This window comes from Canis lupus, chromosome 1 (assembly GCF_003254725.2).
Source record: "Canis lupus dingo isolate Sandy chromosome 1, ASM325472v2, whole genome shotgun sequence".
Classification (NCBI taxonomy): Eukaryota; Metazoa; Chordata; class Mammalia; order Carnivora; family Canidae; genus Canis; species Canis lupus.
The window spans coordinates 25,425,285-25,442,414 of record NC_064243.1 but is presented as its reverse complement, the minus strand read 5'-3'; the positions used below and the strand labels follow the sequence as shown (position 1 = coordinate 25,442,414).

The 17,130-nt window shown below is 35.7% G+C and overlaps 1 protein-coding gene across 4 annotated transcripts in view; it reads left to right on the top strand.

Annotated features, from left to right (window-relative positions):
- The window catches only part of STX7 (syntaxin 7), a 62,544-nt gene extending 46,695 nt beyond the window's left edge, over nt 1–15,849 (top strand). For 3 of the 4 annotated variants that reach the window (XR_007412527.1, XR_007412543.1, XR_007412541.1), the window contains exons 10-12: nt 11,515–11,579; nt 13,455–13,704; nt 15,785–15,849. Coding sequence is in view for 1 of the 4 variants with exons in the window: in XM_049113469.1 (XP_048969426.1) it covers nt 11,515–11,579; nt 13,505–13,556 (117 nt within the window). In the remaining 3 variants the exon portion in view is untranslated. Of the gene's footprint in view, nt 1–11,514; nt 11,580–13,454; nt 13,705–15,784 lie in introns of those variants that run through there. The other variant, XM_049113469.1, reaches the window with a different exon arrangement.
- Nucleotides 15,850–17,130: the final 1,281 nt, after the last annotated feature.

The following is a 17,130-nucleotide window of genomic DNA, read 5'->3' as shown; positions in this document are numbered from 1 at the left end:
TTTATTCTATCCACTTCATGTTGAGTTCCCTGTAATAGCAAAAGCACTTAATTTTTTTTTTGCATGATTTTAGGATCTTCATTTAAAGTGTAATATTTTATCAGTTATTTTACTTGGGACACAGATCACTGATTAAAAACAAGAAATTTAGTAGCTTGCATTGATATTTAGGGAAAGTTTTACCCCAAAATATTTGGAGCAAAAAGAATAGCCTTGATTTGAAAAAATAAAATGAAAAACAGCACAATAGCCGAAGTTTTCAAGTTCTCAAAGTTTTCCTTTAGTTAATTTTAGAATCGCTTAGAAAGGTGAAGCTTACACTATAGAAAATAAAGTTGAGGCTGTTTTTATGGCAGTCAGTATATTTGAATCTGTTTGGGTCCAACTGAGTCTCAGACTGAAGAAGTTTCCTCATCACGTGACACCTGTTCGTTTTAGTGTGCTCCAAAGACATTCTAGAATAGCGCACGTTGAAATCTCTGTGCTGAGATTGAATGGTAGTGTGGCAGGATGTGTTTGACACTTGTACTGGTCGTTAAATATGGAAATATTTTGGTTTTGCACAACAATTGATGGTAAAAGAATAACAGGTGCCATTGCAACATAATTCAGCTTGTTTTCTAGTAGGCATGGAATCAGTTCTAGAAAAATATACATGTGAGCACAAATGGAGCTTGATCCAGGCCAGCAAAGCATGAAGACAGCATCTGGAGTCAGGCTCCGAGTACCCAGTGCACCCAGCAGCAGCGTGGGCAGCGTTGTCTGACACTGAACCTTGAAGAGGTTGCCGCTGGGTCCTTCACCATCCTCACTGCTTTTTTTTTTTTTTTTTTTTTTTTTTTAGGAAATGGTGACATTTTGTACAGAAAAACAGTGTTTTGAATATCAATGTTTTTCAATGAATTTATTATGAAAAATGATTTTTGAAGACTTTTTGTCCCACTAAATTAGTCTGATTTAGCAAGGAAAGTGCAGAATAGTGTTTCTAATTGGTGTAATTTTTGTTTCTTCATGTAGAAAAAAAAAACAATAAAAGATAAAACCTGTATAAAGAAAAAAGTCCTCGTCCACCTTCATAGTAAAGAACAGTTTACAAGGGTAACATACTCAGCATTTGTGTTTCTAAAGTCAGAATTGACTACTGTTTACACATGACCAGATTACTGCAATCAAAGTAAATTTCAGAGGGAGATAGAGTTCGGGCAAGTTATGAATTAAATGGTGTTTTTGGTTCATTTAAATATGATGAAAATTTCTCATTAGTGGTAAAGAACATCATCAGGCTTCCTGCTTTCCCCAGGGTAGGGGCGGGGGAGTCAGTTTGTGTATTTTCATGATTGACTTAAGAAAATGAAGCAGTGCCCTGTGGATCCCAGGCCTCTTCAATCCACCCTAAGATTTGAAGAGCTTGATGTCTCAAGCAAGGAAATTTCACCAGCAGGAACCTGAAAGGGCTACACTGTACCACTTCTCTGACAATGCGTGACAGCAGCTCTTGTTAACTCATGTGCTCGTAATGGACACACGGAGGTGTCAGAATGTCCATCTTAATCCTTTGTTTTGGCAACTATTTGGTTAGCGTGAAAATTATGTGATAATTTATTTTTCTCCAAATAATCGTAATTTTAAGTGCAGAAATAGAACTAAATAACTGGCACACACACTAAATAGATTTTTATAGACACTGTTGCTCCTGGCAGGTTTTTAAGAGGTTGGTCACTTAATTACTCAGAGTGGGATTCCTGTAGGTTTTGTGTAGTGATGGCATTTCTGCTTAAAACGTAAGTGGTGGAATCCAAAACCAGATTTCCTGTGTAGTCGTTACATGCATAACACCCCTACCTGTTTTAGAGGGAGTCTGCTAGAACTGCACTGTGTCTTTAAATAAACTTGAAAGGACACTAATTCCCACTTTGGCAAACCCAAAGTACAGATTTTTAAGTGTTTACTGTAAGTACTGTTAGACAGTAGTTGCTAACTCCAAAACCTATTAGCCTTGGTGGAAAACTTAGAAATGCAGTTATTAGCCTCGATGAAGATTTCCCGACACTAATTTCAGTTTCTAGTGCCTTCTGAAAGTTTCATACCACTATTTAAGGACAGATCTGAAATACTGAAGTCAGACCAGATAAAGACAACCAGTTTATAGCTCTAAAAACTAGACAGACCCAAGACAGAGATATAAGCTTTTAGTAACCTGTATACTAAAGACCTAACCATAAAAAGCTTTCAGATCAAAGCAGATTCTAATGTCAGTAATGATTCTAGAAATTAAAAAATATATATATAATTTAGTGGAGAATATTGTATTTTATTTCATTCTTCTAAACCCAAGTACTATAGTCATTTTAAGTTCATTTAAAGGTGTTTTCAGTGTACGTGACCATATCTAACCTATATCTAATGCCAGGCTTCATGTTTTAATCTTCCTAACGGTTACCATATTTTAACATTTAATTATTACTTTGGGGTGGGGTTTATACCCCAACTTGGTAAGATAACCATCATATATCATTTAAATTAGTTCTATTTTGGATGCAAAAGGATATTATTTGTTCTGAATTCAGACTTCCCTTGTGTCTTTTCTTATCTACACTCATTTTTCTTAGTAATTTAGAAGTTGTCTATGTTACATGAAACTTCTCAAACCTGAAATGGAGGTAAATGACCAATACTTACCTTTGGAAAGGCACAGGCACTTCAAATAAAAAGCCCATTTTATAAAATGTGAAATGTGTTTAATGCTAAAATTTTAAATTAAACTTTCATTTTGAGATAATAGGACATTCACATTCAATTGTAAAAACCAATACAGAACACCCTTTCATGTACTTTTCACCCAATTTATCCCAATGGTAACATCTCGCAAAACAACAACAATATCACCATTAGGATAAGGACATTGACAAAGTCAATATGCAGAACTTTCCATATACGCATTCAAGCACAAAAACCTCTCCAGTTCCTTTGCTCCAGCCTCCTTCCAACCATAATCTGTTCTCCATTTTTATAATTATTATTTCAATAATTTTATATCATCAGAATCATACAGAATGTACTCTTTTGGGATTAGCTATTTGCATTCAGCATAATTCTCTGGAGAGTCATACCACCTGTTGCATGTATCAAGTGTACCTGGTAGTTCTTTCCTTTTTTAGGGCTGAGTAGTGTTCCACAGTGTTGGCTGTATCACAATTAAACATTTACCAGCTGACGGATGTCTGATCAGTTTGGGCTATTATGAATAAAGCTATATTCCTTTGTGTACAGGTTTTTGTGTTTTCGTAGTCTTCACTTCTTTGGAATAAATGCCCAGTGGTGAAATTGCAGAGTCATAGGGTAATTGAATGTTTAGTTTTTTAGAAATTGCCAAATCATTTTCCAGAGTGGCTATACCAGTTTGCATTTCCACCAGCAAAGTTTGAATGATCCAGTTTCTTCACTTCCCTATCGGCATTTGGTGATATCACAAATTTTAGTTTTAGCTGTTGTGATAGGTTTTCTTTTATACTTCAGTGGTTAATGATGTTGAACACCTTTCCAAGTGCTTATTTGGCACCTGTATTTCCTCAGTGATGTATTTCTTAATGTCGTTCCCTCTTTTTCTAATTGAGTTGTTTATTTTTTTATTGTTGAGTTCTCAGTGCCTTTTTTTTTTTTTTAATGTATTCTAGATACTAGTCCTTTGTCCAACATCTAAACTGATTTCCGGGTATTTCCTTCCACTCTGTAGCTTGTCTTCCTCATAGTGGGGTCTTTCACAGAGCAAAAGTTTTTAATTTTGATGATGAAGTCCAGTTTGTCAATTTTTCCTTTTTTTGGTATCACAGACTCTTTGCCTATCCTTAGATACAAAGATTTTCACTTTTATCTTGCATTCTTTTCTAAAAGTTCTGTGGTCTTACATTTTACTTTTAAGTCAATGATCCATTTAGAGTTAATTTTGCATAAAATGTGAGACCTATATCTAGGTTCTTTCTTTTTTTCTTTCCTATGGATGTTCAGTTGTTCCAGTATCATTTTTGTTGTAAAGGCTCTTTTCTCTATTGAATGGTTTTTGCTCCTCTGTCAAAAACAAGCTGGACAAAAATCAGTTGGGTGTATTTGTGTGGGTCCATATCTGGGTTGTCTGTTATATTCCATTGATCTATGTGTCTGTAATTCCACCAATACTAGACAATATTGATTTTTCTATTTACTAAGGCTTGAAATCATATAGACTGCTTGTTTCTACTTTATTCTCCTTTTTCAAAATCAGTTTAGGTACTTTTTAGTCCATTATCTTTCCATATAAGTTTTAGAATACTCTTACCCATATGTACAGAAATATCTTACTGAGATTTTGTTATAAGAGTTATGTTAAACCTACATACCAATTTGGGGAAATTTGACATTTTACTATGTTAAGTCTTCTAATCCATTATCACAAGATGTCTCTTCATTTATTTAGGTCTTCTTTGATTTCTTTAGTCAGTATTGTGTAGTTTTCAGCATATTAAGTTTTACATATGCTTTTATTAGATTTACACCTAAGCATTTCATTTTTTTGAGAGATTGTAAATGATACTGTTTTTAATTCCCATATTCATGTGTTTATTGCAAGTATATATACAATTTTTTTTTGTATGTTTTTCTGGTATGCCAATACCATGCTTAATTCACTTATTAGTTCTAGGAGCTTTGTGTAGATTTCTTGGGATATTTTACATAGATGATCATGACATTTGAAAATAGCAATATTTTCTTTCTTTCTGATCTGTATGCCTTTTATTTCCTTTTATTTTTTTTCCCACTTAATACAGTGCCTAGAACTTTCAGAACAAGAGTGGAGAAAGATATACTTGCCCTATTCCCAATCTCAGGAAAGGATTTAGTGTTTCATCATTAAATATATTGTTAGCTGTAGGTCTCTTGTAGATGCTCTTCATCAAGTTGGAGAACTTCCCCTTTATTCCTATTCTTCTGAGAGTTTTTCTTCTCATGAATTGGTGTTCAATTTTGTCCAGTGTTTTTTCTACACCAATGATATGATCATGTGATTTTTTTTCTTTAGCCTGTTAATATGGTAGATACATTGGTTGAGTTTTAAATATTGAACCAGCCTTGCATCCTTGAAATAAACCCCACTTGGTCATGGTGTATAATTTTCTTTATATGTTACTGAATTATATCGGCTAATGTTTTGTTAAGGATGTTTGCAATTGTATTCATAAGAGGCACTTATCGTTGCTTTCTTTTCTTCGTAGTGTTTTGTCTGGTTTTACTATCAGGTAATAGCTTCAAAATGAATTGGGAAATGTTCCTTCCTCTTCTATTTTCTAAGAGATTGTTTAGAATTGATACTAATTATTTTTACACTTGGTAGAATTGTCCAATGAAAGCATCTAGACATTGGAATTTTGGAGAGGGGGTTTTTAGTTATAAATTAAATCTCCATAATATTTGTGCGGCTATTTAAGTTACCTATTTCATATTGAGTTGTGGTAGTTTGTGTTTTTTCAAAGAATTGGACTATTTCATCTCAATTTGTCAAGTTTATGTTTGTAAAGTTATTTGTCATATTCCTTTGTTATACTTTTGATGTCTCTAGTGTCTGCAGTAATATCCACTATTTCATTCCAGATTTTGTTAACTCATGTCTTATCTCTTTTATTCTTTGTAAATCTTGCTAGAAGTTTGTCAATTTTATTGACTTTTTTTGAAAAAAACCTGCTTTTTGCATCATTAATATGCTATATTGTTTTAATGTTTTCAATTTTATTGGTTTCTGCCATCTTCATTAATTTGTTCCCTTGCTTTCCTGGGAATAAGTTGAATAGATTTTAGAATTCCATTTTAATTTTTCAATGATGTTTTTAGCACATCTTTTTATAAACCATTTATAAACCATAAACAATGTTTGCTGTAAGTATTACATTATAAATACATAGCTCACAACATGTATGGTGTCATCCTTTTACCAGTTGTAGTCAAATGTAGAAATCTTACTTCCCTTCATGTCTCTTTACTCTTCTATATTAGTCATCATCTTAAATAGTACCTCTACATATATTTAGAACCATATTTGTTGTAATTTCTGCTTCAACCATCTAATATAATTTTGAAAACTCAAGAGGAGAAAAGTACATTGTTCTTACCCAGATTTTTACTTACTACGTACATTCCTCCTTCTTGATCTTCTAAAATTCCTTTATGTAGCATTTCCTTTCTGTTTAGGGAAATTTTGTTGGCCTTTTATTGTTCTTATTATATGTCTATTGTCATTAAAGTCTCTTAGTTTTCCTTCACCTGAAATTCTCTTGATTTTTCCTTCATTTTGGAGGGATGTTTTCACTAAATACAGGATTCTACTTTTTCATTTCAACACTAACAAACTGGTGAACTTTTGAGATTTTTTTTCCCAAAAGTTCCTTCTGAACTCTGTGGTTCTGATGGGAAACTCAGTTTTTTTAAATTGTTTTTCCATTATAAGTAAGGTGTCATTTCTCTATTTTTTCCCCTCTCTCTCCTCCTTTCTTTCTTCCTTCCTCCCTTCTCCCTCCCTCCCTTCCTCCCTTCCTTCCTTTAGTCTTAGAACTTTGACTCTGATGGGTCTTGGTGTAGATTTTTGGAGATTAATAACTTATTTAAGTTTTGGTCAACTTCTTAAATCGATATATTTATATCTTTTGCCAAATACAGGAAGTTTTCAGCCATTATTTCTTCAAGTTCTTTTCCATCTTGCTTTTGTTCTTTCTTCTAGGACTCTGAAGACACAAATATTAAATAATTTTCTTTCAGCTATTCAGATCGATTAATTTCTATTGTTTTATTTTTAAGTTTATTGATTCTTTCCTCTGTTTCTTCCATCCTATTCCTCTGTCTCTTCTATCCTATTATTGATCCCATCAGTTAAGTGTTTTATTCTGATTACTGTATTTTTCAGTTTTAAAATTTCTGGCCCTTTACAGAAAAAAATTTGCTGACCTCTGGAGTATAAAACTGATACAGTAGAGAGCGTCCACTTAAACTAAGTCAGAAATTGGTCTTTAAAAAAAATGTGTGTGTGTATATATATATTTGTGTATATGTGTGTGTATATATATATATCTTTGGTGAAATTGATTAAGGAAAAACAGAAGAGACAAAATTATTAGGAATGAAGATGGAGATCAATAAAAACACAGGAGAGATTTAAAAAATAAGAAGGCACTTTAAACAACTTTATACAAACACATTACAAAACAGATAACATATAAACAGTTATATGAAAAGTGCCAATTGCCAAAATCGACTAAGAAAGGAGTAGATGATTTCTGCTTTTGGCAGTATGGTTGGCTAGATATGCTCAATTATCCTTCCACTAAAATAAGTAAGTTATTGGATAAAGTAAAACACGTAATATCTGGTTCGTTTTTTGGCTCATTAAAAAGCAAGATAATCATCTTACAAATCAAACCGAAAGTAGTTGGGAAAGAGAAAAAGGCTGTGATTCTGAGATAAGTTAAGGATTACAGGTAAATAAAGAAGCTGAACGTAAGACTCCTGCATTCAACCAGGAATCTTTTTTTTTTTTTTTTTTTTTTTATTTATTTATGATAGGCACACAGTGAGAGAGAGAGAGAGAAGCAGAGACACAGGCAGAGGGAGAAGCAAGCTCCATGCACTGGGAGCCCGACGTGGGATTCGATCCCGGGACTCCAGGATCGCACCCTGGGCCAAAGGCAGGCGCTAAACCGCTGCGCCACCCAGGGATCCCCAACCAGGAATCTTTAATGCATGAAAGTAGTCCCAGGTCAATAAACTCTGATGGTTTCTCTAAGAAGTGAATGAAAATCCTCTCCGAAAGAAGGCCTTCCTAATTAATGCTTCAGATTAATTAATCAAGCACATGGAGAAATAAGCCATTTTGACTGGGAAACTGATTTTATATTCAAGGAATTCAGATATTAGAATTAGCAGGAATGTAGTGCTATGAAATTCTTAAAAAAATAACTGAATTTAAGAGATATAAGCAGTATGTAAAAAGATAAGGCAGATAATAAAAAAAGCCAAACAGACCTTAAAGAACTGTGAAATATTATTATTGAAATATATAACTCAATGAATAGTTTAGGAGCATTAGTTACAGCTAAAGGAATCATTAGTAAATTGAGGAAATAATGCATATTGTATCAAAGACAGACAAGGAGAGAGAAAATATAAATGAGAAAGACTTTGGTTTTTTCAATCAGGATTTTTAGTTCCAGAAAAAGAACAAGACAATGAAAACATTGTATGAAAGGTTTCTTTCAAACTTTTCTCAGTTTTTACCCCAATCATCATAATGCTGAGAGGCTTCAGAAACACAAGTGACTCTGTGTTCAGACCAAAAACTTGGCTTCGGGAAGATGAATGATCAGACCTACTCACCATATGATTATAAGGGTCAGGTAGTTTAAAAAGAAATTACAATCTGAATTGAACCAAGGATGAACAGTGTTGCCATTGAGCTACAAATCCCAGCTAATAAGCATAACCTTGTAAAGAGAGGTTAGTGTTTGGGAAACTGCATGTTCTCCCAGAAGGGCAAAGGTTTTGCAATATAAATAGTTGTAAGTGTACTAGCTTTCAACTTTGATGCCTTAAGAGAGTTGAGAGTTTTTGTATCCAGAACCGGATAGAGCATTTTAGAAGCTCCAAATACAGAAGAGATTATGATAACCCCACATGTAATTGAAAAGAATTAATTTTTTCATAAGGTCATAAACTCACGAAAATATTGAAATTAAGATTACTATCTTGTAGATTTTCTTACTTTGAAGTGCTGTATAAATTTACCACAGTTAAACTTTTCTTAGTTATTTATGGTTTGTCTGCTTTGCTGGTATCCTAAGCACTTAATTAGCTTGATGGGTCTTAATTCAACATTGATTACATTATAAATCTATTAATTTTTCTGTATTTCTAAAATACAGATGGAGAGGAGGAATGTCCTCTGAGAGGAATTTAATCATTGTATTAAGAACAAATTAAAAGGCCAACAGCGGGATCCCTGGGTGGCGCAGCGGTTTAGCGCCTGCCTCTGGCCCAGGGCGCGATCCTGGAAACCCGGGATCGAATCCCACGTCAGGCTCCCGGTGCATGGAGCCTACTTCTCCCTCTGCCTATGTCTCTGCCTCTCTCTCTCTCTCTCTCTGTGTGTGTGTGACTATCATGAATAATAAAAATTAAAAAAAAATGATTTAAAAAAAATAAATAAATAAATAAAAGGCCAACAGCTCCCACTTAATGGTTCCAATAGGGCATTTGTATTCTTCTTCATTGTTTTTAATATAAAAACTTCCTTGAGCTCTATGGAACAGAGCAAAGAGAAATTGACTCTTTTTGTTGGACAAATCATTAACTGGAAAATATTTGTTATATCAAGATCTTAAGGCAAAGGTAAATATTACCCTTATTGAAAGAAATGAAAAAATCTTTCAATACTTACCTAATACTTATTTATACCTAACTTTTCTTTAAATACTATCATTTAATTTTTGTTTCTCTGCTTGAGTGTTTCCAAATTATGTAAATTTAATAGTGTTTAATCTTTTACAAAATGACACTACTACTTAGAAGACTATTATTTTTTTTTTATTGAAACATACACAACTAATTATTGGGGAGATACAAACAGAGACATACACAGGCAAACATACTACAGAAAGTTTAGACTAAACTCTGTACTTCACTAGAGACTTCATCTGTATTTCTATTAAATCTTCAGGGTAGGGGACTCTAAGATCATTGATAAATACTTCTAGAGGAGCTGTTTGTGGAGCACCTGGGTAGATCAGTTGGTTAAGTGTCCAACTCTTGATTTCTGCTCAGGTTATGATCTCAGGGTTGTGAGATTGAGCCCCACATTAGGCTCCCTGCTCAGCATAGAGTCTGCTTGAGATTCTCTTGCTCTCTCTCTCCCTCTGCCCTTTTCCCAACTGTACAGGTGCTCTCTCTCTCTCTCTCTCAAATAAATAAATAAATAAATAAATAAATAAATAAATAAATAAATAAATAAATAAAATATTTACTGTTAAGTCATCCTGGGAAGAATCACTGCCACTTATCACTATAGCGACACAGTATTTACCTATCTGGACCCTGCGGTGTGCCTATAAATGCCATAACATATGCTTCTTCGTTTTGGAGAAACTCCAATTGTTCCATTGATTAGCTCAGAAAGAGTACTCCTTATTAGGAGATGAGGAAAGATTACATTTAACAAGATAAACATCAAAAATGGAGTGCAAGGTTGGTTTAACATCTAAAAGCAATTAATGTAACATACCATATAAATAGAACAAAGCAAAAAAACCCATGATCAACCTAATAGATTCAGAAAATTCGCTTAACAAAATCCAATACGCCTCATGATAAAACTTCTTCAACCTGATAAAAACATCTTTAAAAGAACAAAGCTAACACCATCCACAGTGATGAAAGACTAAATGCTTTGCCTCTGAATGAGAATAAGACAAAGATGCCCATTCTTATCACTTCTATATCACATTGTACTAGTGTTTATAGTCATTGCAATAATGAAAAAAGAAAAAAAGCATCTAGATGGGAATTGAAGAAGTAAAACTGTCATTGCTTACAGATAACATGACCATTTATATAAAAAATCAGATATTATCTACAAAAAAGCTCCTAGAACTAATAAATGAGTTATGCAAAGTTGGAGGATGCAAGATAATATAAAAAATCAATAATTGTATTTCTATTTAGTAACAGTGAAAATTCTACAAATGAAATTAAGATATGATTTTATTTACATTAGCATCAAAAAGAGTAAAATAAAAAAAGTAAAATACTGAGGAATAGGTTTAACAATTTAACAAAGAAGAACAAGACTCATACATTGAAAACTAGAAAATATTGCTGAGAAAAATAGATATCTAATAAATAGTGGTGTACTTTGTTTATTGATAGAAATCTTAATCTTGCAAGATGGCAATTATCTTTAAATTGATCTCTAAATTCAGTGTAATCTCTATTAAAATCCCAATAGGGATTTTTATAGAAATTGGCAAGCCAATCCTAAAGTTACATGGAAATACAAAAGTTATAGAATTGCCAAACAATTTTGAAAAAGGAAAATAATATTGGTAGATTTATATTACTTGATTTCAGAACATACTGTAAAGGCACAGTAGTCAAGATGATGTGGTTTGGCACAAGAATAGGCATACAGATCAATAGAAGAGATTTGAGAGGGATCCCTGGGTGGCGCAGCAGTTTAGCGCCTGCCTTTGGTTGAGGGCACGATTCTGGAGACCCAGGATCAAATCCCACATCAGGCTCCCGGTGCATGGAGCCTGCTTCTCCCTCTGCCTGTGTCTCTGCCTCTTTCTCTCTCTGTGTGACCATCATAAATGAATAATAATAAAAAAATTAAAAAAAAAAGATTTGAGAGACCATATATAAGTCCTTACACTGTGGTAAATTGATTTAATTATTTTGAAGTTCATCAACATTAAACTTTTGTACCTTCTGCATCTGTCCCTGCAGGGTCAGCTTTTGCTAAGTAACAGCCTGAATGGGAACCAGACAACAGCTAGTGTTGGACATACCAGGTGGGCGGACCTTTTTTAAGAAACCCACAAAATTATGAATATAAAAATTATAAAAGTGAGTAGAATAAGAAAATGAATCACTAAACCTTATTTTTTAAAAAAAATCTGAAAAATACTACAAACACAACATTTAGAAAAATAAATTTTTCTAATAACAACAGTAGTAATGTTGACTATGACCTGCCCAACACCTCTATAACAATTTTCTTCCTGTTTTGGGGCAGCGTACACTTTATCTCTTCATAGGAAAAATTGTAATATTTCCTCTAGAAACTAAAAATATAATTCAATCTTTCCTCTATTGTGATTGGTGGAAACATAGAGGAGAAAGTTTGCTTGGCTCATCATTCATTACTGGTGATACCACATCTGGATTTCTTGCTCAGGCAGTGATCAGGAAAATCATGGCAAAATTCCAGTATGTTTTTTCACTGAACATGGATGCTGATGACCCCTGGCACAGAAGACAGTCCACTTTGATTAGGTCTTTGCTGCCCTTCTTCCCATGGGGAAGTATCTGAGATGGCAGACAGAAAAGTCATAGTGCCCTGCAGACAGGGAAATATCTCCTTGGCCCTTCTCCTTGGAGTCCAAAATAGGGACTGGGGTTATAAGTCGAGGCCCAGGATGACATGGAAGTATTCCTGGCAGCCTACAAGTCCCACTACAGTCTTAGTACCACTTCCAGCATGTAGAGGGTGACCACCAAGCTGGGCAGCACTTTCTGCCTCCTGCACATGGCTAGGGCCACTTCTTTCTTTGTTACCCAGAGAATACTGCAAGCTTTAGAGCAGGTGCAATTGAGAGACTCTAAATATTAAGCTTTGCTAACAACATGGTAAATCTATAAATCCACTTCTGACCACAGCTAACATCTCTCTGAAGGGTATCTGTGTACATGGCCAAACAGGCTTCAAAGCTTTTCTGTCACAGAATATTAGAAGGCAATTAGAAACAATTCGCCCTTGTTAGCATACATCCCCACAAAAGGCATTGAATTGGTTCACACTTTGGGTTTAGTTGAATGGAGATAGGCCAGTAGACAGATTGAGTAGGGTGAGAGTAATGGTGAGTGTGGAAGCAAAGGAAGACAGGAGGGATATGAGGGTCCTTAGTAGCAATAAAATTGTCTAGCAGTTAGATTCATAAACCATTGCTCAAGTGGTCTATTTTACCACATAAAGCTGTACTATAAAGGAAAGGGAATAGAGCAGATTGCTAAGAAGCTACTTCTTTGCTATGAGGACTTTTTTTGAAAGAGCTGGACACAGGGAGAGAACAATGCTTCCTGTCTGGCAGAGAGGGCAATTAGTACTGGGATCAGGAGTCATACTGCAGACAGAGAGAGTCTCGGACAAGAGATAGCAGACATGAGAGCATGAACAGGTTCCCAGGGTTACACAGGCCAGGTCCTGATCAGCACATCCATGGACATACCTTAGCTGAGGTAGCATCATTTAGAGTCCAAGGACCTAGTGGCAGGAAGGAAGAGTTCTGGCAGTGATGGGAGAGGGGAAAAAGTGGGCACCCAGGAGATCACACTGAAGTCATAATTGCTGAATCTCTTAGCATGCCTGTGGGCATATGTTTAAGGTGCTGGAGTCCAGGGGCAGATGCTTTCCTGAACGCAGAACATCAGCTGGTGCGAAGCAACCAATGAGCCGACTCCAACTGCATGCAACACACTCTTTCTCTTTCCTAGAAAATTCTAGACAAACCCAAGAGGGAAAGGACTGAGATTTTGTTACTTGATAAACTGAAGCTATTTGTCTATCCGTCTATCAAATGTAAGATTAGAAGTAACTATGAGAAACTACGGTGGGTGGGACTTAGAGGAACATCAGATGACCTATTTTGAATTGCCTTCGCATTAAGAATTCTCCAGGAAGAGCCACATCCACTGAGAGTCACCTGGTTGCTTTCAGAGCAAGAAATGACCAGCAATATAGCCCTACTTCTGCAATCAACAGCCTCTAGTGACTGATGAGGAGATGCTAGTGTTCTGTTTCCCACAAGAGTCTCCCAGACATATGGCAGGGCTGAAGGATGCCTTGGTGGTCCTGTTGGCTAGTCAGCAGAGAGAGTGGGAATAATAAAGCTCAGACCTTCTAAACAACACCATCAGGTAAGTTATCACTGGGTACATAAAAATAATGGTCATGAAAAGATCTTTACTGATCTTCATGTTTATAAAGATAGTCCATGTTTATTTTTAAACAATGTAAAAATATGGAAAGTAGAAAACCAAAGGCTTCCAGTTATCTCCCTTCCCAGGAAATATTGTTTAACCATTTATATCCTTCCAGAATTTTTAAAATGTAGATAGATATTCCACATTTATATGTATGTAACTCAAATCTTTCTAAGTTTTCCAGGATATTGGGGTCACCTTTTACATGAATAATCAAATAAGATAACTTCAGTCCCCATCTTAAGTAGCTTTGGGATCTGACATTTTCTTCAGTTGTTTCAGCCATTCCTGAGGAGGATACTAATATGTGGGTGGTTGTTACCTCCAGATCTTGTTCTGAAATCGACTGCATATTGGTTTGTATTGGCTCCTCTTTACTGCTACTGACTGCTCCAGCTTTTCTCTGGTTTTCTTTTCTTCAAACCTTGAACATGGTCTCACCTCACTTTCCAAGGCCCTGGTTACATAGATACATTTGTGTGACATTAAATTTTACTGACGGATTGGAGTTTGGGAGAAAATACAGAAATTACCTTGTGCTCATAATATGCTTTTACATTTAACTTCTACTCGGTTATAGTTCATGGTCCTGTGCTATTTATGGGCAGTTATTAATAATTGTCATTAGGACCCACAGCATCTTTAATGGCTAAATTCATAGAGTGCCTAAAGGGGACCCCACAATGGTTCTTGTGCTAAGAACCATTTATGCATTACCTTTTTATCTTCACAGCAACCCTGGGAGGTGGGTATTAACACCATCATTATTGACAGAGAAAACTGAGGTTTAGGGAGGTAGCTTATCCAGTCACACAGCTAACTAACATATGGAGAAGTTTTGAACCTAGGCCAACTGTTCTCAACTACTGTGCCATTCTGCTCCCACGCCTTCACAATGATAAAAGATGTTGCCCATCCTCGTAATTACTACTGTTTCTCACAAAAATCCATTTCATTGAGATTGCATCCTACCAGGAAGCTCTGGCCTTTCCTGTGGCCAACATCTTTATCTTCACCTTTCAAAACTTTTTTTTTTGTTTTGTTTTGTTTTACTCTTACAATCTCCCTCCAGAACAATTCCTCTTTTCTTCAATGGCTATTCTAGTCTTAACTAATCTTGAATGAGCTTGAATGAACCTTCGTTTTACCTTAAGACTCACTTTGGCATGAGGACAAATCAATGTGTATATTCAATTTTCTCAGCTCTGTTGCCTCTTTTTTCATGTTTTCTAGACTGAAAAGTAGGACTCTAGAAATTAGTATCTATACAAAGCATGAGAAAACCCCAGAAGCCACAGAAATATCACATGGAAGACTTCATTGTTGTGCTAGGCATCTTTGGCAGTGTTACTGACAATGAGCTGTGTCTGTGCAATGAGCTGGCTTAGTGTAGAATCTGGACATGAATTGGGGCAGGGTATTTGTTTTCACAAATACACATTTATCATAAAGTGTTAGTAGAGCTGCAATTATCTAGTGCGATAGATGCCTGTAGCTGATCTGACAAATCTTATTTGGTTTTTCCTCTTTCATAGGGCATAAGAAGCATTTCTAATTTCAGACGAATTAATATAAATGTGGGTCCAGATTGAATGATATTAGCTTCCTCCATATTATCCCAGATACTTGAATATCTTGAGAAATCTATTGTAATGTCACAGATGCTGTGAAACTGGATTTTGAGACTTAGGAACCAATAGGATTTTATGGCACTTCTTTTTGACTACAAATGGAAGCGTCTCCTTGAAAACAAGGGTTATGCTGCATTAAACAATTCTCACAATTTAGCAGTATGTATCAAAGCTGAACAAAAAGGCATGTGCCATTTGAGCAGGATCCCAACCTGTATCCTGGGACTTGTAGGAATTTAGCCTAGGAAACAAGAAAAGACACTCTATCATCCGAGATGTTAATTGCCATGTAATAGGAAAAACTTTGAAGTGATATATTATACCCTACATAGCAGAGCAGTTGTTTGAATTATTGAAAGCCTGCTTGATTTTATGTTTTGCAGAACATGAAGATTTTATAGAAGTATGAAATGATGCTAAAGATATGATGTAAGTAAAAAATAGGATACAAAATTGTATGTTTCTTTTGCCCACAACAATTTAAATTCCACAGTTCTATGTTCTGGAAGAAGGAATATACCTTCTGTGACTCCTACTCTTCCTGCCTTGCCCTGCTGCCCTGAGTCAGGGGTTTTTACCTCAAGTAGTAAAGAATGGTTAAAGCCACTATTAAATGTCCAAGGTGTCACCTGCATAACTTCTGGAATATGTGGACCTGTACAATTCTCAAAAGATACAGAGATTGACCATACAGTAGAACTAGGACGGAAACTTATTCCCATTCTGAAAGCTGAAAAAATTCCAGCCTATGCCTTGTTGCCAAAAAGACAAGACACTGTACCTCTGATCCCTTGCACCAGGGCTTCACGAAGTGTAGTTGATAAGCCCTGGATTGGAATAAGCTGGTTAAAATACAGATTTCTGAGCCTATGAAAAACCTACCTCACTAGAAATCCCTGTGGGACCTGTCAATCTACATTTTAAGAAACTCCTTATGAAATTCCACAGGACTGCACTGCCTTATGCCATCATCTCCCATCACTGTTCCTTCACCTCCTCTATGATTCCTGCATTACTGGCACTCTGGAAACCTCTGCCCCCTGGCCCTGGTTTGCCTGGTTCTGCACCTCAGCTTTGCTATCTGAAGCCCATGATCCTTAGGAGACCTTGGCCTTCCTTTTTTTATACTTCTCTGCTGTGTGCTTTCTATCACCACTTGAGCTTTTGGGGGAGGAGGCATTTCTGGAGGAAGCATCCTGCCATAGCTCTACAGCTATGTGGTGCAGCTACTAGACCCCATGCCCCTTCTCCCTCTAATACTCTCACTCTTGTTCTCAGCTCACCTGCCACTGAAAGAGGCAGAAGGAAATGGAGAGGATCATTAGCATTTACCAATTCTTTCCTTGCCAAAAATCACCATTATCTATGTCATATTCCTCTCATGAAATATGTCATCTCTCTCTTTCAGGTATAGAAGATTTTATTTATTTCTTTGGGAGAGAGGGAAAGTATGAGCAGGGTGAGGGAGAAGCATATTCCCCACTAAGCAGGGAGCCCCACATGGGGGCTCTATCCCAGGATCACCTACCTATCTGAGCCGAAGGCAGATGCTTAGCCAGCTGAGCCACCCAGGTGCCTCCCACCCTTCCAGGTATAGAAAAGCAAAAACAAACACACAAATAAGACAATAATGTTAATGTTATCTTTTTAAAATTTTAGTTTACCAAAAATGTTAGGAAGAATCATATAACCCTCAAAAAGAAAGTCTTTCCTGATTCTCTATTGAATC